The sequence below is a fragment of the Helicoverpa zea genome, chromosome 23, assembly GCF_022581195.2.
Source record: "Helicoverpa zea isolate HzStark_Cry1AcR chromosome 23, ilHelZeax1.1, whole genome shotgun sequence".
Classification (NCBI taxonomy): Eukaryota; Metazoa; Arthropoda; class Insecta; order Lepidoptera; family Noctuidae; genus Helicoverpa; species Helicoverpa zea.
The window spans coordinates 314464-339293 of record NC_061474.1 but is presented as its reverse complement, the minus strand read 5'-3'; the positions used below and the strand labels follow the sequence as shown (position 1 = coordinate 339293).

The 24830-nt window shown below is 35.5% G+C and overlaps 3 protein-coding genes across 3 annotated transcripts in view; 2 read left to right on the top strand and 1 right to left on the bottom strand.

Moving 5' to 3' along the window:
• Window positions 1-24830, bottom strand: part of LOC124641949 (complexin) — a 302550-nt gene that overhangs the window by 70546 nt on the left and 207174 nt on the right. The window contains exon 3 of the mRNA XM_047180216.1: window positions 16827-16910. Coding sequence (XP_047036172.1) covers window positions 16827-16881 — 55 coding nt within the window. The 5' untranslated portion in view covers window positions 16882-16910. The remainder of the gene's footprint in view (window positions 1-16826; window positions 16911-24830) is intronic.
• Window positions 823-5538, top strand: LOC124641947. Its single transcript, XM_047180214.1, has 3 exons — window positions 823-933; window positions 2926-3100; window positions 4245-5538. Exons 2-3 carry the CDS (start codon window positions 2930-2932, stop codon window positions 4986-4988), a joined length of 915 nt encoding a protein of 304 aa, XP_047036170.1. The 5' UTR covers window positions 823-933; window positions 2926-2929; the 3' UTR covers window positions 4989-5538.
• LOC124641950 lies at window positions 12706-14570 on the top strand. Its single transcript, XM_047180218.1, has 2 exons — window positions 12706-12887; window positions 14043-14570. The coding sequence occupies exons 1-2, from the start codon at window positions 12774-12776 to the stop codon at window positions 14343-14345; spliced, it is 417 nt and encodes a 138-aa protein (XP_047036174.1). The 5' UTR covers window positions 12706-12773; the 3' UTR covers window positions 14346-14570.

The window sequence follows — 24830 nt, the reverse complement described above, 5'->3', positions numbered from 1 at the left end:
AGGTATGTAGCTATTTTTTTCCTAATATTTGATTGTGAAAGATATTACTTGAACGAGTAAAAAGTACAATTTGTATGGGTAAAGTAAGTCGATACAAAATATAACACACAAAATAAAATTAATTAATATAAAGCAAGATAATACAGTAACTAATAACTAAAAGACAATTTCTAAATGTTTATTTCATCCAAATCCTTTCTAAAATGCTCACAGGTAAAGTTTGTTTGATTCTTTTATTCGCAAAAAAGCATAATATCTAAGTTATAACTCATATAGTACCTACTTCATAGTTCTAAAACAATAAATAGATATGCTTTACGAAAAATTTCAAACTAGTACATAATATACTGAATATGGCATTATTAAAACATTGCTATAGCTTCTGCAAACGACAGATAAAACACAACACTCTTTGATAAATGGGAATATCTAAAACTAAACGACCTACAAATCAGTGCAACAGTTCCTGAGATCAGCAAGTTCAAACAAACAAATAAACTCCTCAGCTTATAAATTAGTACAGATATTACCGAGAAACTAATTAAACACTTGCAGTAATTACAATACTATGTTTGCTTAAATTACATCAAGTTACATATTTATGAAGACGAGAAAAAAATAACTTTGGAATTGTGTAAAACGGATCACAATAACCGGTATTTCTCCTTGGACGTGATACCGTATTATTTCAAAGCACCCACAATTTTACTAATTTTCTGTAGGTATTTTTATAATGTAGGTACTTTAACAATACACAGGTTAATTTGCTAAAATCTTATTCTTATGACAGAGCGCACGATATCGCGTGGCCGCCGACATATTGCTTTATTGATTCTTTCATATATTATTACTTTATAGTAATCAATCTTTTTACAATTTTCTATCGAATTTAAAGCGTTTAGTGTTGTGAAAAGAATTGTGCTTGACTTCCTGGTAAGTAAGCTGGTTTTTGGTTAAATATTGCAAAGTTCAATAATAGTGAGAAATATAACTGTGTAACCGTGTTTGTCATAAGTCATGCGATTTACTGGGAAGTTTGTTCTTCACCACTTCTTCTTAGAAGCCATAACACTAGGAAGTGGTGAAAGGGCTGCGTTTTAGGGGTGCTGTCCTTTTGTAAATTTGATGTGAAAAAGTGCTAAAAACTAGCCTACTTTCAATAAACGTTTTTGACTTTGATTCTTTATTAAAGACGAAAATACAGTTGAAAGTCGTATTGTCTTAGCAAATAAATAGATTAAGTGTTTCTTTTTGTATATTTTTATGAACATGAGTATTTTCGCAGTGGAATTATTAACGTGTTTGGAAGCGAGTAATTTAGTTGATGTTACAAGATAACCCTCTTTCGTTCGTGGTATACCTGCTTGACTCAAATTATTATTTTCACTTTTTATGATTTGTTATTATGTATCTTTGATTTTTTTTAGCTATTTTAATATCAAAGTTGTTACAATTATCAATCAATTATTAGTGTAGGTACTAATCATCATTGATCAAACAAGGACACCAGAATATTACCTAATTTTTTTGAAATGTATTTGTGTAATTTTTGTAATTTTGTCAACCATTATTAATCCCTGATTAGTAAAATGACCTTTTCTATAATAGGCTGATAATAAACACGAAATCTTACGTGGTTGGTTAGCAACCACGATGCTACCTATGTTTTTTATTACTTTCTTTAAAATATTTTAATCTGTAACATTTTACAACTGACAACAATATAAGGGTGGTCCCACATCTGTAGTATTTAAAAACAATACAACTGTTTAGTCCGAACTCATAAAGTTAATCTTTTAACTGTTGAAATTCTTACAATAGTTAGTTCTCAAGAATATTATAAGGGAGGTCATAACTCTGTGGAAGTTATAAACAAAATTTATGGATATTTCCCTTCAAATTCGCAAAATATCTTTGTTACACGATTTTCAACTTTAACTCTTTGCAATAAGAATGTTTGTTACAGAAAAAAACAGCACATTTTTATAACCGTACCTGAAATATTTAAGAAAACGGTTACAATAGATGATTGCGAGAATTTAGCAGAGAACTTCCATTTTGTTTATTTGCTTACAAATTGAACTATTTTCGTTCGCTACAAATTATTTTTATTGTTGGTCGTTTGTTGTTTTATGTTTAGGCTTATCGCAATAGAACATCATGTACATAAGCATTGCAGACTTGAAAAAGTCTAGTATGTACACATTATATGTATTTCGTTTGATATAAACGCATAGAATTTATTTATTTAAGTTTTTATCATCTGCAACAAAAACTTTTGAACGTCTGTTGAACATTTGTTTAGAAAAAAGACAGATTATGACGTTGAAATAAGGTCCGATTTGCAGCCAAACATTTTTTAAACAAGTGTTCAACCGATGTTTAAGTTTTTGTAGTAAGGCTGTTAAAAATGGTTGTTAAAACCTCGACTGTTTCCACTAGAGGGCGTTCTGTAATGGGTTCGATTCCCATTTCAGGTGAAGTATTTTAAGTAAATAAAGTATATATCTTATTAGAAGTTAGTAAGTTCCTGGTTAGACTGCAAGTATGACTTTCGATTATAACCTGCTTTGAAGTTACCAATTTTCAGTAAAATAGAGTCAAATATATTGGAGGTTAAACATGGGACTTCTATTTATCACTTTAAGCAAGATAACCACGTTTCGTTGTTGAGTTTAGTCAATATTTGCTTTTCCAACCAACTGTTTTAAAGACACCACCAGATGACTCATTCGTATATCAACCCAAAATGAACCCTACACCAATAACCTTAGCACTCATTTTGCAGCACAATGCTGGGCCACTACTCAGTGCTGTCAGAGAGCCCTCACTCACTGCTGGAGCTGCCATCCCATACACCAGCGTGACCAACTTCTTCAACACAAAATGAACCTTACACCAATAACCTTAGCACTCATTTTGCAGCACAATGCTGGGCCACTACTCAGTGCTGTCAGAAAGCCCTCACTCACTGCTAGAGCCGCCGTCTCCCGCGTACAGCAGCGTGACGGTGCGTCGCGCGCTCGTCGTGTGGCTTCACTGCGGCCAGAGGAATCAGTTCCGACAAGTCTGTGACTACTACCACAGGCTGGAGGCGATGGTCAGTAGCTAGCTTGACTAATAATATTTATTTATACAACAACATCATCATCAGTATCATTATAGGTTTCCCTAATTCAATAGTGTGATCCTAAGTTTTAATAATTTCATTGGCAAACTATACACATTGTGATTTTTGAGAATTTATTCAGAGAGCAAGTAAAAAGGTAATAATAATCCTGGTTGATTGTCGGCTGACACACTTTACATGAAAACAGCCGCCATGGACGTGTAAGGAGATCAGCCAGCTGTGCAGGACATATTATAGTGCACGAGCATCTGCGCAGAGACAGGTGTACTCACTATTCCTTCACTCTCATAGCCCGATGTTGGTTAACAGTTTATTTTGAAGGAAAAAAATATTTATTAGTTTATATTAAAAGTTTTTTTAATTAGAAGGTGCGCCAAAGAATCTTTAAAGCATATTCAAATGCATCCAAATCAGTTCGAGATTCACGCAAAATTGCAGAAAAATGTGTGATTTCTCGAATCCTAAATCCTTTTGCTACAGTATATTTTGCTGAGTGTTACCGTTTTCTGCTTAACTGCCAAAACTCTTGGGAAAATTGCCAAAATCGTAAGGAAATATCGAATAAAGATCATTTTGCTTTATTTGATCTCTTGCCAGCAGCAGTAGCTAAACTTGGAGTGATTCTTTTAGATTAACTAGAGAAATGCCCTCTTCATCGGAATTATTCTTTTGCTAGTAAATAAATAAATTATCGAGACATAATCATAACCTATTATTGTCTAAAATTTTGCCAAAAAAATATATATGAATTTTAAACATATTTCTGAGAACCATGTTAAATTCTAAACACGTTCGCGAAAAGTTTTCTCGATACAAAACATATTTAAAATTACCTCTTAAATGATCTTCTAACAAAAATATCTGTATTACTTATTAACGTACATTGATAAAATGTATAACACTAACTTATCCATATGTAAATGCAGAACTGATTTTTATTTTTGATTTCTCAACTAATTTTTAAGCCATTAGTTTATACTTTGTTACGAACGTTACGAACGTCCCGCCATCAGGCTTCTCTTTCGTACGTATTCTGTGTTGGGTGCTGTCAGCCTCTTTAGTAACTGATGTAACCGTCAAACTCATAATTTAAATGTAAGTTGACTGATTCCAGGAAAGCACGCTGTCACCCGAGGACCGAGCCACCAGTCGTCTCCACGAGTTCAACTTGCTGTCCGGCTACCCTCCGACCTCCAAGTTTCTGATGGAGCTCTTCCCCAAGCTGTACTGCCACAGCAAAAAGACAAGTAGCGCCAAGATAATCAAAGAAATCAAAGTCGAAGAAATGAAGCTTGAAAACTGCGTCTTCAATCTCGAAGGTTTCCATGACATGAAGATACAAAAAGGCACCACTACCAAAGACATCATCAAAGCCAGTCAAATCATCAGAAATTATTGCAAAGCTTATTCGAAATCTCTAAAGGTTTTGCTCACAGAATTTCAAAACTTTGCCGAAAAGACTAAGTGTACGAACTCGGTGGATAACATCACAATGTATATTAAGAAGAAGTATTTGAAAGATGATTTAGAGATTTGGCAGAATATGCCGCGTTCTTTTCCTTTCCTAAATGATATAGAAGAACCTGTAATAAACATTGGACCTAAGAAAGAACTTGTTAATAACAAGAATCCTCCAATTGCTGTTGATCATGTTAAAAATGCAAATAAAAATGCCAATAAAATCAGAATATTGGTGAACGAATCGAGAGTAAAGGAGCATGTGAACATTATGCCTAACTTTGCAGAATCAGCGATAAAAGATAAAATGAACGGTACAAATGTACAAGCTGTGAAGTTGACAAACATTCGTCGGGACAAATTAAGTCCTCTGCATTACGCTTATGACATCAGTCAATGAACACTGATCTCTAAAACAATGGTGCGTATGTTACCCAGATGTGTATTAGAACTTTGTATGAATTTAAACTAAGTGTGTATTTCATACTAGCGTATTTTTTTTCTTACATGTGGTCAGTTTAGCCGACGACGTGGCACATTCGGCGCTTAGTAATCTGAGTTTTGACGAGTTAATATCTAGAGTACGCGCGTATACGCGCGACAACGCTCGAATGAGTCACGCATTTGGCAAACTTACTTCGTACGCTAGTTTTAAAATACGTTTAGTTTTAAAAACCAAAAACTTTTTCTTTACTTATAATAGTTGTAATACAAACTTATTTTTGGAGTGTATTTTTAACCGACTTCCAAAAAGGAGGAGGTTTTCGCTTCTTTGGTATATTTTTTTGTTATTTGTTAGTTTAATGGTCTTCCTCTTTACTTACAGTGATTACATTACAAACTTATTGTTTAAGTGTATTTTTAACCAATTTCCAAAAAGGAAGAGGTTCTCACTTCTTTCGTACATATATTTTTTTGTTATTTGTTAGTTGAATAGTGACTGCACAATATATTTTTGTGTGTTAAGGACATAAAAATAAATTGATAACTTTGATTGGAATTTACCTTGTTTTATTTACTTTATGTTTTAATTAATTTTGAGTGTTGTTACAAATTCAAGTTAAAGGATGATGGGTAAAATTGGCCGGTATATCCAATAAAAACGATTCGCATATCAAATGATAGCTTATACCCTAAGCTTCATTTTTTATTATGGGCAAAACATTGTAAACCACCGGAGAACGAAGATATGACACTTGATAGCATAGGACAGCCTAAGGACTTGAACCACTTCATTTTGCATGGGAGGGATGTTTAAGTACATTATTATTGTCAATAATTGTCAGAACGAGTCGCAGAAGGTGTCTGTGCCCATATTTTCCAAGTTTATTGAAAAAAAAAAAGATTATTTAGCATTTAGTATTTACAACGTATGGTGTACGTATTCCGCCGTTCTGGTGAGTCTAACCGGCATAACCAATGAAAACCATTTGCATATCAAATGATAGCTCATATCCTAAGCTTCATTTTTTATTATGGGCAAAACATTGTGAACCACCGGAGAACGATGATATGACACTTGGTAGCGTAGGACAGCGTATGGACTTGAAACCCTTCATTTTGTATGGGAGAGATGTTTAAGTGCCATTATTATTGTCCATATTAGTCAGGGCGTATCACACAAGGTGTCTGTGCCCATATTTTCCAAGGTTATAAAAAAGATTATTTAGCAGGTATTACCTATTTACAACGTATGGTGTACGTACTCCACCGTTCTGGTGGCTCTGACCGGCATAACCAATAAAAACAATTCGCATATCAAATGATAGCTGATACCCTAAGTTTTATTTTTTATTATGGGCAAAACATTGTAAACCACCGGAGAACGAAGATATGACACTTGATAGCATAGGACAGCCTAAGGACTTGAACCACTTCATTTTGTATGGGAGGGATGTTTAAGTGCATTATATTATTGTCAATAATTGTCAGAACGAGTCGCAGAAGGTGTCTGTGCCCATATTTTTCAAGTTTATTGAAAAAAAAAAGATTATATCAAATGATAGCTAAATGATAGCATATCCTAAGCTTCATTTTTTATTATGGGCAAAACATTGTGAACCACCGGAGAACGAAGATATGACACTTGGTAGCGTGGCACAGCGTATGGACTTGAAACACTTCATTTTGTATGGGAGAGATGTTTAAGTGCCATTATTATTGCCAATATCAGTCAGGACGTATCACAGAAGGTGCATGTGTCCATATTAAAAAAAATACAGGCAGCATTCACAACATAAGGTGTACGTATTCCGCCGTTTCAGTGAGTCTAACCGGCATAACCAATAATATCCATTTGCACATCAAATGATAGCTTATACCCTAAACTTCAATTTTTGTTATGGGTGGAACATTGTTAACCACTGGGGAAGGAATATATCAGTCCTGTAAGCCTACGACTGCCTATGGAATTAAACCACTTTGGCACGTATGGTATATAAAGAAAACCTACCTATCTTCTTATTATAAATAACGTAGCTTTTCCACCACTGAAAGATTTTTCAAATCAGTTCAGTCAAGTCCGTAGCCCATTTCATGCAAATACTTGTCGTGAGTACTTGCATGACATCATCTAATGGCCAGGATAATACATCTTGCTTTGAAATATAATCCTATGGAATTGGAGGTGTGCTGGCATCAAGCTATCATCATCAATGACTGTCGACTGTCCTGGCTAACAAGCCTGATGTGTCATATGATGAGAACTCTGTGAAAGCTGATAAACAACTTAAATAACTTTAGTCTAAGAATACTGATTAAACCCCTCATTTATCTTTGCGGACCTGACCACCCGTGCGGTTTTTTTAATATATTATTATATTCAAAGATAGAGTGATTGAAGAGGTAGGTTTGTATGTGTAATAACATCCGTTAAATAGTGAGTAAATTCTGTTTTGCCGTGCGAAGCTGGGGTGGGTCGCTACTTTTCTAATAACTCGACAACCCAAGGCCGACTATCCTGGTGCCGCAGAACGAGGAAATGCTATCTCCAATAATGGAAATAGTATACGGTGGTAGAAGTAAAAGTTTTTATGTTTTGTTTTGCTATTAAAACAATTATGCGTAGTTAAGACCGATTTTTATTGATAGTCTACCCTAGGCTTATTTAAAAAAGTGATAAGTTGACGAAAATACATCATACAATGAATTTTTCTAGTATGGATTTTATTTTAAACAAAAAAAAATCGGTGCAAAAAGTATAACTCTTTTGTGCCCGACTGTACTTATTTCCGGTAGATTCTTGACATGAACCGTTTTATTTCAGTAACTATAGGGTATAAGCAATAATATAATATTCATTAGAACTTTATTGGTTATCAGGCCAGGGTTCATACAAAATTGCCCATCATCCTTTATTAAGCATGTAAAATCTTAAATCCCTTCGTTTTTTTCTTTATGGGTTAGTTAATAAGCCAAAATTTAAAAATATATCGCAGTATCGAGGCAATATACTTCTAACACATTAGCTACATAAATAGCATAAAGCTACTTATATTCACTGAAAACTACAAATTACAACACCTAACTATCCAACTTTAGTCAAGAATTAAATTTATTTATGTAATTTATTTATTTTCAAACATATAATTTACATTTTTAAATATTAAATATAAAAATAAAAAACATTTAAAAATATAAAAAATAGGTTGCCACCGATATCGGGCACAGGGTCCAAGGTACCGGTGGTTAGGGTCCCAGAGACAGAAACCTCTTCACAATACGTGCCGTATCAAGGAGTACTGCCTTCTGAATCAGTCCCTTGATCCAGCCGCCCAACGAGAGCCTCCTGAGGTGTCCGTCGAGGCTCTTGGCTATTAAACCATTGGCCGTAACGACAATCGGCACAACAACAGCCGTGTCGACACTCCACATGGCGACAACCTCGTGCGCTAAGTCGAGATACTTTATTTGTTTCTCTTTCTCAGCTTTCACAAGGTTCTCGTCATGCGGAACGGCGACATCGACTATCATCGCGCGGCGCGCTAATCGATCTATCACCACAATATCAGGCTTATTGGCTACAATAGTCCTGTCAGTGATGATAGATCGATCCCAGTACAACGTGATATGGTCCTTTTCGAGAACTGGGTCGGGCGCATACTTGTAGTACGGTACCTCAAGGTCTACAAGGTTGTATTGCAGAGCAAGCTGCTGGTGGATGATCTTGGCCACTTGGTTATGTCTGTGCAAATATTCACCATTAGCCAAACGAGAACAACCAGATATAATATGTCTGATAGGCTCACCCGGATGGTGACATGCCCGACATATGTCAACCGTCCCGTCTTTCACGATATATCTCCGGTAGTTATTCGTAAGGATAACTTCGTCCATAATTGCACATACAAACCCTTCGGTTTCTCCAAACAAGTCACCGAAGCGTAGCCAAGATACGGACGCTTTGAAGTCTACATCGGGGCCATGAAGAGCCCCGAAGAAGCGTCCCTGTAACTGTTTGCTCTGCCATACCTCCTTGCGATCGTGGGTAGTTAGCAGTGGCGAAGGGTGGTTTAATGAAATAGGGAAGCCGCAGCAAAAAAAAAAAACTGGGGGGGGGGAGTACTCAGGGATGGGGGAGGGGAGAGGTAATGGAGGTAATTTCTCAGTCCACCTTTTAGCACTGACTGAGAGACTAATGGCCTTACTACAAAAACTTAAACCCCTGTTTTACACTTGTCTAAAAAAAAATTGGTTGCAAAATGAACCATGTGTCAACGTCATAATTTGACATTTTTTTAGACAAGGCATAAACTGACGTTTAAAAGTTTTTGTGGTAAGACGGTGATAGTTTGAACATGTTTTCTCGAGGAATTCGGCAGATTATCTATAAAACTTTATTATCTTTAGTTAGGTATATTAACTACTAGAATCTGAGAAAACTTGGCACTAGAAACAATACATTTTAAGTATTTAATTTACAACGGCCTGTTAGCCATTGATATTTATCGTAGGTATTTATCCGTCAGGCAGGACGTTAGTAATTTTAATATAGACGTAATATTGGTCGGTAATTCACCCGAGCGGCGTGCCCGAGTTTTATAACACGTTTTTATTCTCAAAACTTAACCTTGAAAAATAAGTTCCTTCCTAAAGTAAATAATCTGTCGGAAAACAGTCTAATGCGACCAATGCTATCCTAGTTAAGTTTTAAAAGTAGGTACACTAAAAAGAAACCTGATGCCAACTGTCTACGTATCAAAATAACTCAATTCAACGTAGGTCTCTCTATTTTCACTAGGTACACACACTGTAGTACTGTACTTCTTGTACTGAGTACCAGGTCGGTCTGCGGTAGACATGGGTAGTTCACGAACGATTGAAGGAAATGGACTACTTCACTTCTGAAAATAAACGTATCATTCCTTCACTACTCCTTCGAATGTGTCTCTACTTCATTTAGTTCACTAGTTCAGGATCCTTCCATAGATCGGATCGGCTACATATTTCGATTTTTAAATACGCCAACCTAAACTAAAATATATCTAAATTACTTTACAGCTACATAATTTTCTGTTTATTAATATTTTCACGGTTGATAGTCCTGAGCCTGTATAAAGTATGAAGGAAAATCGAGATATCGAAATAAAAAATCAAGTGATTCATTCGTCGATACTTATCCCTCACACTACAGATTAACTCATTTTGATTTACTGAACTAAATGAGTAGACTACGATTATGATTCCTAAGAGCTGGGTGACTCATTGACTCGTTCAGATTTGGTAAACTATAGTTCGGCCATTCAGAGAATGCGTTCCTGACACGTCGCGATTGAACTGACGACGTAACTTTGCAATGGCGTTGCAGTTACGATAAAAATATTTTTGCTGGTTGTTTACCGTTTTAACAATTGAGGAGCATTAAAACAACATTATTATATCAATAATCAATGAATGTAGTTACGTCGTCAGTTCAATCGCGACGTGTCAGGAACGCATTCTCTGAATGGCCGAACTATAAATGAAGTACTGAAGTAAATGAGTGGACTACTTCGTTGAGCGAAAAGAACTACTTCATTCATTTCTTTTCAATGACATATTTTGCGCATGTCTAGTCTGCGGTCACACGGTGCGATCGCGTGGATTATAGTTCGGCCATTCAGAGAATGCGTTCCTGACACGTCGCGATTGAACTGACGACGTAACTTTGCAATGGCGTTGCAGTTACGATAAAAATATTTTTGCTGGTTGTTTACCGTTTTAACAATTGAGGAGCATTAAAACAACATTATTATATCAATAATCAATGAATGTTATTACGTCGTCAGTTCAATCGCGACGTGTCAGGAACGCATTCTCTGAATGGCCGAACTATAGTAGGGAGTAATGGTACAGCCAACTACTTAATCAAAATTATATACTTGGTGAATTAAAAAAAAAAATTCCCAACTAGGGTCATTAAATCGCGGAGAATCTTAACACCGCGATTCAGGATTTGCATAAAAATGCACAACGCCATCTATGTTGACATAATGTAACTAAAACACTTCAACTAACATAAAATATTGTACACACACGAACTATGTTATTTCCAAATGATACACACACTAGTAATACAAAGAACAAATTGTTAATGGTATTATCTAAAACAAAATAAGAACAATGAAAGTGAATTTGTCTGATTTGTTTGTTTACATATTTGAGAGCTCTAAGCGCTGTCACTCGCGCGTAGACAGATATAGCTACTCTACTCTTGACACGTTCTTTCTCGTTCACTCGCGAGTTTTGATTGGCTGGAAGCCGCTCCGTGAGCCGGCTTACCGCTCGCCCATATGCCGCGAACATCGCGCGGCGCGGCGTGGATGACGTCACGCAAGCGTAGTTTTGTATGGAGGAGGAAGCCGCGGCTTGTTTAGTAGGAGCAAAATGTTTCAAGTAATTTATAGACAATTTTTTTTACGGTGGTAGGCGTTTTGTTATACCTACATATTTAAATTGTGTGGTTTAAATGATTATATTAATTATACCTATACCTATATTATAACTTATACCTATGCTTCTTTCTTGAAATTCGAAAGGGAAGCCGATGGGAATCGGCTTATAAGGACGCCTCGCCACTGGTAGTTAGTACGACAGGTTTGCGCCAGTTCTCATTTGCCAACGACAGCGGGGTGAGTCCTCTGTCCACTGCCACCATATCACGGTGCATACCCACGTCGCTTTTGAGAAAATATTCTCTGAGACTGCACACCTCGCGGTTGTGGAGCGTCTTTGCATTTAAAAAGCCTCGTCCTCCACATTTCCGTGGGATGTACAGTCTCATCACCGACGATCGTGGGTGATGCATTCGTTCTGCGGTCAGCAGTGTGCGGACTTTCCTATCCAGGGCGTCCAATTCAGTTTGAGTCCATTTGAGTATGCCGAAAGAGTACATCAGGACTGGCATGACCCAACCATTAAAGGCGCGAACCTTGTTGCCTCCCGATAAGGAACTTTTCAGGACCTTATTCAGGCGGCCAAAGAAACGCTCCCGTAATGACTGTTTCATGACAGCCACATTGATGCCTAACCCCTCCGCCATACCCAAGTATTTATATGTATCGTTTGCGGAGAGTGATCTCAGGTTTATAGAATCTGAGAGTTGTACTCCCTCAGATTCCACAATTCCCCCTCGCTTTACATGCATGACTGCACATTTGTCCACACCAAATTCCATCCTGATGCAACTACTGAAAGTTACAGTGACCTTCAGTAGCTTCATCAGCTGCAATTCTGTGGTGGCAAACAGTTTCAGATCGTCCATGTAAAGCAAATGGGATATAACCTGACCCCCTCTCCGCAAAGGATAGCCCAACCCCGAGCCCTCTAGCAATGTGCTCAGAGGGTTCAAGGCCAGGCAAAACCAAAGTGGACTCAAACTGTCACCCTGGAAAATTCCCCGCTCGATCTTAATAGGATCGCCGGTCCCTTCAATTTCTCGACATCCTGGATAGTGAAGAACCGTTCTCCATTGCTCCATACATGCATAAATTTATTTATTATTATTAAGAATAAATTAAAGCCTTATGGGCTTTAATTGATTTAAAAAAAGTTAAAAAAAACTTTTGGTAGTTATTAACATTCTAAACTAGCAACACTGGTCCCATAGAAGCAACAGTAATATTGTCTCTGGCAACTAGTATTGCGCCGACCTCGAAGCGGCGTACGCGCTTGTCCTCGAACGTAATTTGTCAAACCAGTTTAAAAAATGGACGACGCAATGTCAACGCCTATAAATACGATAACAAGAGAGAATTTAACTGTGTTAATAGCTAATAATATACTAAATAATTCATTGGAATTCGCTTCGGACTGTGATATGGTAAGTTTTTAATATTATTCTTGTAATAATAGGTTGTTTTTGTGTGTTCTAAGTTTGAATGTTCAACGGTCGCGTCTGTCAAATGTTTTGGTGTTCAATCTTGACGTAAATGCGTTTGTTGATAAGATAGGAAGTGGTTATTTTTAGGGTCAATTTTATAATTGTGTGCGTGATGTTAAGTAGGTCAATAAGTATTCAGCCTATTTAGCTATTAGTCTGAATGTATGTTTGTTAATCTTTCACGCCAATTTAGTACATGACAATATATCAGAATATCATACGTATAGGCTACTTTTATCCATATGCGGGAAGTGGAACTACTTCCCGCATATGGACTCTTAACAAACATTATTATTACAGACCTATTTGATTACTTTAAGCATTCATTAAATTATCAACTAACTTCCGCCTACGGTTACACCCCGTGCCCCGAGTCCATATGCGGGAAGTAGTTCCACTTCCCGCATATGGATAAAAGTAGCCTATACGTATGATATTCTGTAATTCTGTAATAATAATGTTCTGTGTTTCTGTTATGTCTGTAATAATAATGTTTCCATTATTAAAACAATTATAACTTCATGTATGTAATTGATATCCAGTTAATTACGTCCATTCCAATTAAACCGCGTCATTTACCGTGGAACTTTAGTTATTCATTTATGTCCTCAATTCATTCAGCTCGATGTTGTTAATATTAAATGCGGCTAGTTTGACTCTCGTCTATTTTGGTCTTGTTTAAACATAAAGCTACCTGACTGTTTTTTTTCAACTGGACAGGTAGCTCGCCTTATATTGAGAGGTCATTTTGGCATTCCTAAAGGCTTGAATAGGTTGTACCTGTTGTGAATGACTGTTAAGTATGCGTGTATAATAGCATTGTATTGCAAACCTTTTACCCATACATATTTAGATCGTTTGAACGACTCAGAAATTCTAAGTTGCGTGGATTCATCAATACTTATCATCATATTCATTTACTATCACCCACTACAGACAAAGTTCTATCCAATAAAGGCGTCTAAATAAAACACCCAAACACCCTGCAGCATAAACTAGCAATAAAAACAAATAACAAGCCATCTATCGCGCAAAACCTTCTTCTTAAAAAATCTAACGAACATAAATTCTAACCCAAAACCTATGTCCTTTCAGATGGAGACAGATTCACCGATAAGGAAGCAGACTGGACAGCCAATCAGTAAAAAGCTATTCCATTCACCCATGCCAGAGAGCCCTAACGAACCAGCATTCACTTGGAACAACTCACAACGTACCAGGAAGGCGAAAAAACGAAAACAAATGCTCATACCCGATAACACGGAAAAAATCAAAAGGGCTTACGTCAAAGAGTGCGAGCAAGACGGCTATAGCCCCGACGTGCGAGGAGGAATGAGAAAGAAAGTGTTAATCAGCCTCTTTCATAATAAGGAGTATTGCATGGATTATACCAGCTGATTTAGAATACATTGCGTATTTGTTCACGATGTTAAGTAAATATTGATTAGCGACGAGCAATGTACGTGTAACGCGGGGTATTGGTAAACCAATATTTTGAGAAGGGTCATAGTTAGGGCTGCCATCTCGAATTTCGCCAAACCCGGACAATCATTAAAAAAACCCGGACATTTGGCGTAAATCGCATTTTTCCCCCGAACGAGTACGATTTTTAAAACAAATAATACCTAATTTGTAATCCATTTACTATTAACATATACTTTAATTCAATGTGGTACTTCCTTACATGAAAAGTGTCCGGGTTTTCCCCGGACACTTCTTGAGACCCCGCCCGGACGGCCCCCGGACGGCCTCCAAACGAGGACAAATCCGGGAAAACCCGGACGGATGGCAGCCCTAGTCATAGTAATTAATGGAATACCCAGTTCGATGTTAATATGTATTATGTTACATAGTTTAAGTTAAGCGTGAGGTACTATATGTTCTGCAATATTAAAGTACATAGACTGGTTATTCGATAGAATTAGGTTAAATGTAGATTTGGCGCATTGAAAGACTGAAAATATTATGTTACTTAAGACATTATCATTATTGTCTCCCAAAATATTATGTTCTTTTTACTAATACTTGAGAGTTTTTATAACAGAAAATGTGTACTGATGTATTTTATTTACGACTAGTTAAATAATTGTTTTAACTGATGATCTACTACCATGTATTTCATTTTACTTATTCTCTCATGCCTTCTCCAAATAGAATTCCAATTTCATTCATATCAATTATACATACAATGACTATTTTAAATAACTTAATGTCCAATGAAATGTGCTATAGTTGTAAGTAAACGAATATTAAAAATAAGAAATGAACTAATAAAATAAACGTGCCATTACAGGGTATTAATTTACCCAGTGTAATAACTTCTATCGAATTTATTAGCTTAGTGAAATATAAATAAATAATTTTATGATATAATTAGCTCCTTTATTTACACCCCTATTAATGTTAATGGAATTTAATTATGGAACTCATCATACACATATTAGGTATTATGTACCTACTCAATAAAGGATATACCTTTATTCATATAGTCATGAATGTTTGCGTCACAGAATTTACTTCTAAACTATCCTAATCTATAGTTTATATTAGAAACATGAGGCAATATTTATATGTATGTAAAAAACCGCACTAATCTCGGAAACTACTGGTCCGATTTGAAATATTCTTTCAATATTAGATAGCATGTTTATTGAAGAAGGCTATCGGTAACTTTTTATCTTATAACCTCGCGTTGTATTTCCGATAGGATGCGGGTGAAACCGCGGGACAACGGCTAGTGTTGTAGTATCCAAAATTATTATGGCTTACTTTCAATAGAAGTAGATATAATAATCTGTCACGAAAGAGGACCGTTTGTGACTCGTCCGCGGGGAAATGTAGCGTAAATGTTTGTTACCCACGGGGACTTTGGGGGAGTCTCCCGTACCTCGCATTAATGGTGGTGATTGTTGATTGACAGCGTTTGTGTAAATAAGCCGTGATAAGAGGCTGATTGTTGGCGTTACATAGCGACAGTGGTAAGTGATTGGTAGGTACATTATCTGTATCTATCAGCATGAGCTTCATTCGCCTTAATACTTATGATTTTCTAGCCTGGTTATAGATTTATTGGATGCGAAACAATACCCTTAAGAGAAAGCACTTAATTTGGCTCAGTTTTTCTTATATTTTATTGCTTAGTATTATTGCAAAATTATGAGGCATAACGATTTATAAGTGCTGCCATCTATTGACTAAGTAGGGTATCTACTTAGAGACAGCCAACCTATTCCATCTAGGCGTGACGACACACTCAGGAAATATGAAACATCACTCTCAGCAGCTGAATTTCAATCATTCTACATAACTACAACACATGCTACATCATCAAATCTTTCACAACTCCTTTAACCGCCTGTCTCAACAAAACACAATCGTACAGTCAAACAAATCGCGCTAGTAAGCGATGAGCGCTAGAACTGCGAGCGCGACGGTACGTCACAACACGGCGCCTCGCTATTGGCTAAATAAGCGGGGGGCACGTAGCTGCGCTCGTTACGAGTTCAGCTCACCGGCGCGGACACACTTTTAAAGTTTTCTTAATCTTCTTTAATGGTGGATTGGAATTTTTAATGGGTTTTGATTATGGGTTCACGGAGTTGATGTTTTATGGGGAATACTTTGAAAATTTCAATTCTTACAGAAGTAAAATTTAAAATATTGGTCGGAATTGTTATGTATAGCGTAATCTATATTTAAAGACTAAAGGAAGACCATGTTCTTGGCTTTTAAAAAACAATACTAGCAAATATACCTACTTAATATATACTTAATAACCAACCAGACCTATTTAACCATGGATATATGCTCGTTAAATTATGTTTATATCCTGCTCTAGTAATTAAAGCACTTATTAATAAACATTAACATAGAACTCACCTTTGACAGCACTCAATTTGTTGCCGACCATCTGCTTGGCTACGAAGGCCGCCATCTTGTCTGCTTACTGCGCTACTGCCTCAACTGAAACAATACAAACGAACATATTAGTTACATGAAAATTATGAAAAAAATAAAATAAAAAAGTAACCTGTTCAATCAACTAATGGCCGGTTTCGGAGTACTTTTGTCCGTGGCTATTCTGTGTTTTCAAGGAATAATTTGCGATAAATAAACTTAAAACTCAGTGTTTTTATAATATTTAACAGTTTTACTAGATTCTCGTATTCATCGTTGTTTCCCATTTTTTAATGAATTAAGAATATTCTACGCAATACCGTCATACGCTCCAAAACAGGAATCTTCGATGTGGGCCAAAAAACAGCAAAATTAAAATGGGACTGGGCTGGGCACGTCAGCCGAATGCATCCAGACAGGTGGGCCAATGTTGTTGCTCAGTGGATACCACAGGATGGCCACCGCAGACGTGGTAGGCCCCGGAAGGGGTGGCGTGACGATCTGGACGCCTACAACCCTGACTGGTGCGAGCACTCTAAGGATCGAGAGGTGTGGAGACAAAATGGGGAGGCCTTTGCCCAGCAGTGGGACAATAAAGGCTAAGAAAAAAAAAGAATATTCTCCCACTGGCTATATGTCAGCAACAATTTATTAGTGTGTAAGTCTTTCAAAAATAAAAGTACGTAAATACACTACTTTATTATGAACGTAAAAGCTGGCGTTTTATCGAGAATTGGTTGATTAAATAGCAATCAATCGGGCGCTGGATTACGCTTTCAGCGCTCAAAGCGATTTATTGTTGCGACACAATTAAAACGTATAGATACTATAGTTATATTTATTGGGTATTTCAATTTATGCGGATTTAAAGGCTTTTGAGATAAGGCCTGTCGCGGATTCAAATACCTGCCAATTTTAATTCAAAGTAAAGATTCAAACCGCATTCGATATCCCCGATATCGTATTACGTGTTTGATTTAATTTTTAATATTTTATAATTTCATAATTACATAATTAACATAATTTAATAAGCCGACCCCAACATAGTTGGGAAAAGGCTCAGGAGATGATGATAGAAAAGCATAATTTGGGTCATGGGTCCCCTTTTATAAATGTGTAAAGAACATTTAGAAACCCAGTCACATGAATAGTTTTATTTCCTTTCCAGTCTGACACTACAAGCTTTATAATATTTATAGTAAGTAACATACACACAAACAAGCACTGTTTGAAACTTTCATAATTCATTTGTTTTAAACCCCATTTCACTATCTAAGTAACCATCGCGAAGAGAAACCTTGTTTAACAAAAGAAAGTATATCTTAAACAAAAATGTTTTGTCGTATTTCAGTCGAGCGAAACTTTTTACTTTGATTGTAAATCTTAATGCTGAGCGGACCCACTTTAAAATTGTTCCGAGTTTTGTGCTCAAGGCACGTTATTTATTTTTTACGAACTCATCTTTCAGTGTCTTGATATAAGTAATGATTTGGCAGCGATGAGAAATGTTTGAATTGACGGACGAATAATAAAAATATATTCTATTTTATTTACTACTTCTATTTTAGTTTGTTTGTTTTACGTCTGGGAGGACATCATCTATTTTATTTTGTAGATATACAATTGTACAACCTTTTACCTTTAAACACCTGATAAACCCATTACCAGTCATACAAGCCCGACCTTTTCTTCTCAATCCACGAGGTATTACTTCGGAATGAGGATCAGATATTAGAGAATAGTTGAAGTGAAACGATTCAGTAGTAAATCAGCTTTATGGCGTAACTTTATGATCTGAGATCGCCGGCGGAATCGCAATGCTTGGGGCAGTTCATTATGACCGGCTTTTCTCTAATTGCTGGCAAATGTATGTTCCTTTTTGCAGTTGTTAAAAGGAGCCTGTAAGTTATAATATTAAAAATGTTGTTGCAACTAAGTGCTAAATTGTTCTAAATTATGAGGTTTTGATTGCGATTTTCAGTTTCAATGAATTCCACCAAAAATGTAAGGTATTAAAATCTTCCGGTAAATAAATACCAAACTGTAAAACTGTTATTAAAATGTACGTAGGTACATACCATTTTTTAAAATCAACCTATGTATTTTCTTTTATCATCTTACAATGATCATCACAATCATCTTAAAAAAACTGTAAAAACAAATATCTTAAATGTGTACTATCTGCAGACTAGAACACTTTATGTAGGTACCTTTAAAGTAAATAGAAGAATAAAAACTTAACTAAAACTACACACAGATATTCTTAAAACACTATAAAAGGCAGCATCAGAACCGGTTAAAGCTGGTTACAACCGCTTTAATCCAGTTTTGAGTGGAATAAGAGATATAACAGTTTTGGCGTTGAGTCTCGGCTCTTACAGGATAGTTGCACTGTGGGAGTTAATTTAATCAAGACGGTACTGCTCCAAGACTCGTGTTTATTTATGAATGTGGAGCTTAAGGAGATAGGACTACTAGCATACTAGGCATGTCTTAGGGGAATTGGTTTCGAGAATATAGGCGGTGGAATAGTTGTCAAGACAGAATGGTCTAAGATGTTTAGTACTTATTTGGCTTCGGATAATGTTTAAGGCATTGATATTGACTATCATATTTCTGGGATTTCCGTAAGGTCGTAATTTTTCTTTGAAGTTTGTTGCCGTATAATAAAACCACTCAAGACACTTGTCACAAAGAACTGTCTTAATTTCAGTGAATGAAACATCCTATCGTATGGTATTAATTATTTTTATTTCGTTCTAGACTAGAAAAACCTAAAGCCTAGCTGAGAAGTCAGATTGAAAAAAAAAAGACTAACAAAAAAGACTAATAAAATAAATTAAAACTTTCTCTAGTTCTCAACGTTGTAAGATATTAAACTGTGCCATACAAAATAGAAGTAGTTCTTGTTTCTATTAAAGGAACAAAGTTTTAGTCCATTAGTGCAGTTGTCAAGTGCAGTCGCGACAGTCCGACCAGGCGGGATTGTAACCAATTTCAGTTAATACTATTTCATGGAGGATACTTGCTTCTTGTAGTATTAGTTTAATAAGAAGATAATTAAAATATTTATAATATTTTAGAGAAGTTATGTGCACACTATAAATAGAAACTTAAACGATGTACTTATCTTTTTTTAAATAAACTACTACATTTATACGAAAATAATAACATACATAAAAGAATTAAGCATATTATAGTAGGTAGGTATTTAAAATTAGGTGCCTATGCCAACCTTCCAAAAACATGAATATCTTTTAAAATCACTTACCATGTCTACTTAAGTAATTATGTGCCGACCCTGATTAAAATATTTCGCAAAAGTAAATACAAGACCTTGTCGCAAGGGTTGCCTACCTGTTATTAGGCTTATCCAGATTTACCCGGATTCTGAACCAAATTGAGAGCAAAATACTCTCTAAGCCGATTAAGTTTATATTGTCTTATTATTTAAAATTGCTACCCTTCTAAGAAACAATAAAATATAAGGCATAATTTATTTTAAAAAAGTCATGATATATTTAAAGAAAACCTCCTTTGAACGAACTTTATCACAGCGCCATCTCTTGTCGATGCTACGAACTAAGACGCAAGACAAGACTGTACGTAGTTACTACCGATTCAGTGGCGCTGTCGTCGACTTAAGACGCCGCGTGTCGCCATGGTAACCAACGATGGTGTATGAATGAATAGAGGTGGCAGTTTTATTTTATGAACATAAGATTGTGCATACGGAATTAAATAATAAACTTGAATACACTTTCAAAAACGTAACACTAGTTTTACAAAGTACGTACTCGTAACTATAAAATAACTCATTGTTCCACAGTTTGCATGTAGATCCAACAATAGCGAGAACTTTGACGAGAGCGTAAAGCTGCTCACACACACACATGCACACAATGTAGTTACTAAACAGTTTCTTTGTATGAATCGTGGGATGTAAACTTGGGTATGCATTATTCTTGAGGTTTCAGTACAAATGTTTGTTTATTTTCAGGTTGTGTGGGTGGGAAAATAAAGGCTACCTACCTTCTTTACTTACGTAAGTACTTTCTGCACGGTTTTTTTGGGATGCCAAACAGCTTACATAAATAAATAGGTGTTTCCAAATTCATTGAGATTCCTTAATAAGTTGCATTGTAAAGGTGTGAAGTCAGAAAAAATAATGCTTCTCACAATATTATGCAAATCACTTGACGGTCTTTGACATCTAGTTGCGGTATATTAGGGACATAGGTACAAAGTAAATGACGAATGATAGAAAGTTACTACCTACTTGCTTTTTTATCATTTGTAGAAGTAGTGTGAAGTACATAATATGGTCGAAGCTAGTTTCCCAATGACGTCACGACTTGGAGCCCTAAAGAATCACTTAAAGCGTACCATCCGGGTCGTTAAAATGTCGTTAAGAGACGTTCGATACTTTTTGCTTGCGAATCGTTCGAATACGGTCCACGTTCTGTATTTTATGTTATATGGTATATAGTTTTTGTGAGTATTATTTTACTATTTAATTCAAGAAATTAATGTAGTTGAAAAATTTGATGATATACTTTAAGTATAAATTATCTCATGGAACCTAATATATGTACCTATATATCATACATAAAAATAAAAACTTACGAAATATACCTCAAACCTTCTTCTAGAGGTAAGTGTAAAAAATACTATGCTGAAAAATACATAAAAAACAAAAAGAGATAATCGCGCCCAAACATGCATATAGATGCAGGTCAAACTGTGAATCTCCTTTTTGAAGTCGGTTTAAAAGGACTTACTTATGTTTAAATATGCTCCTTGATACAAAATGAAACTGCATTCCTTTTTGTATTTTAATTAACAAAACAGTCAAAAATCGCGAGCTATCTATTTAATACTGAGCTGAACATAAAAGCCAGGCATCAGTTTCAGCAATTACTTGGAGCAGTTAAACCGATCGTTAACTGAAAAATTTAATACTCCGTTAACTACTGAACAAAAACAGCTGTTTTAGTTAATGTTTCATTTCAAATTTTATGAAGATTTTTCATACTTTTCTGTTTTTAATGCAATTTTCATTTTAGCTTTCAAAGCCTTTCAGTAATATATTATTTTCCAGACTTTTATTACTTTCAGAATAGCGGGCTGTTGTGTTTAATAAAACTCAAGTTTTTTCTGTGTTCTACTACTTAAGTTTTATTTTCATTTTCAAGATGTTCTCTCTAAAAATAGCGAGTTGTTCTTTTAAAAATGTTATTTTAAATAGAAAGTATGCAGAATCATAATGCTTTACGTAAGTAACTTAAATTTAAATCATTATGGAATTAATAATGAAACTTTCGCTGCATTCTATCATATTTCTCCCTTCTTATTACCTAATGCGATGTAAACCTCAGATCTTAAATTCAATCAGATATAAAACAATGAATGCAATTAGAATTATTATATATACGCCATTTTCCCCCATTCATTTCTTGTAGCATAAATGCAATGGTTGAGTTTGAAAATAATAACTATTCATTGAGATGTACTTATATGTTATTCATGTTTTATCTGTCGTAACGAACCTAAGATTTTAGTCATTAAAACTTTATAAAAGCAGAGCATACATTCATAATATTATTATTAGGTCAGATTATGATCTGCGCAGATGTGCTAAAAGTATTTACTACTTTGCCTGGATAAGCTAGACCTAACATAAAATATTTTATTTTCTCACTGTATGTACCTATGTTGAAGATATCTCATTTTATATTTCGAGTTGCGGTGATGTATTACATTATTGTTGCAGATATAAAAATGAAGAACATACCTGCATACTAAGATCGTTTAACCTAAACTAGTGAATGTTTTATTCTCTCCGTATCTGTCAAATGGTTTGGGAGAACAAAAAAAACAATACTTTCTGTTTACTTTAAAATATGCATGAACTCAGCAAAATGACAGTCTTGTTCTAACTTTACTTCTTAGTTTGTTTTTAAACTAAATCACACAAAACAGATAAAAATGCACAGACCTAAGAACGCCTAGAAAGAGCAATTCCCAATAAGACCACACTTTGACTAAAGTTATGCAATAAAACAACTACCCCTATATCATACATACCTAGCTATACAAAAGAGCTTTGTATTCGAACAGCCTATAACATCCCCCATATATACACATACACACACACACACACACACACACACACAAACATATGCATAAAAACAAACGTATCTAGAGAAACGTCAGAGTTTGGGAAATGGAATATTTTTTATCTACCACAGCTGGTCGCCTACCACGGCTGGGCTGTTATTCCGACGGTAGTTTTTAAGCGAATGACATTCCTGCAATATGGATTGTGGGCTTTTAGTGAAGCGAACTGGAATTGATAACAAGGTTATGAAAATATTAAATATTGCACTCTGTTCAGTTTGGTGAATGCTAATGTGGAGCTGTGGTCGGAATTTACTGATTTCAATTAAATGTTATCTTATTTTAATAGCCACATTAATTAAGCTGGATTAGTAATGATTTCCAAATAAGCATGATACATATCTTCATCATCGGCATATTTACTGTTGGTTATCAGAATACTTTAGCAGAAATAAAGTCAAATCACTTGTGTTTACAAATAAATGACTTTATTTCTGCTAAAATATTCTGATCACCAACAGTAAATATGCCGTAAGTTTTGGTTTTGCTCCAACCTGACTCAATGACGACCTTTCAAGATTCAAGATAGATGTGATTTCAGAAAAGCCTCGTTTACATTTGCTTGTAAATTCGCGTTTTTTTTTGAGGTTTTATCAGTTCGTCCGTCAAATGTTTTGCCTGACGCTAAATTATACATGAACATTCGTATCTAAACCGCACATCGGTCGCAAAAAATCCAACTGAACAAAAAACTGAATTAATAATAAAAAACCGGCCAAGTGCGAGTCGGACTCGTGCACGAAGGGTTCCGTAAATTACAGTTAAATCAACCTATCTCAAAAACTATAAGAGATACTTTGATCAAACCAAAAATCGTTGAAAGAGTTAATTAGCATGCATCACCTCTATTTTTTTTAGAATTTTATACCCCGTAGTTATAAAAATAGAGGGGGGGGGGACATACTTTTTACGACTTTGAGAGCTGATATCTCAAAAACCGTTCACTTTAAGAAAAATGTTTTTTAGAAAACTTTATATCATTTTAAAAGACCTTTCCATTGATACCCCACACGGGTATGTACATCGAAAAAAAAAATTTCATCCCTCAGTTACATGTATGGGGGGCCCCACCCCCAATTCTTTTTTTTACTATTTAGTGTCATATTTTTGTAGCGGTTCATACAACACATATTCCCATCAAATTTCATCACTGTAGTACTTATAGTTTCCGAGTAAATCGGCTGTGACAGACGGACAGACGGACAGACGGACAGACGGACATGACGAAACTATAAGGGTTCCGTTTTTGCCATTTTGGCTACGGAACCCTAAAAACCATGTTTTCGGTCTGTGACAGCATTTGTATGGAACCACCGCCTCCATAATTTTCATATATTTCCCGAACGTTTGAAAACTGGGGCGCTTGCCAATTGTTTCGGCTGAAACTGTACTTTTTTCATTTAATTAATTCTGAATTTATGTATGAATAGATTTTAGGATAGGTACTGATATTTTGGTGAATGTGTTAAAAATTTTCGATGTTTTTGTGATCATTTTGTAATTACAAGATTAATAACGTACTGGGTATCTAACGTAGTTAGACGTGCATAGTCTTACTGATATAGTTATTTATCTAGTATTTGATGATAGCGTTTAAATTGCTTCAATCTTTTTGGCTCTTTTGACATGCCCTTGGTCAAGACAGTTTAGGCAGAAAACAAATGTCTTATTTAAAAACCGTAAAAAATATTGATCACCACACCTGTCCCAAACCCAAACCCCAACGTAATTCGTCTCAAACCGGGTCAAAATAAAATCAAGAATATTGGGATTTTCGGTAACAGCACCAATAAAAGTAATGTACCA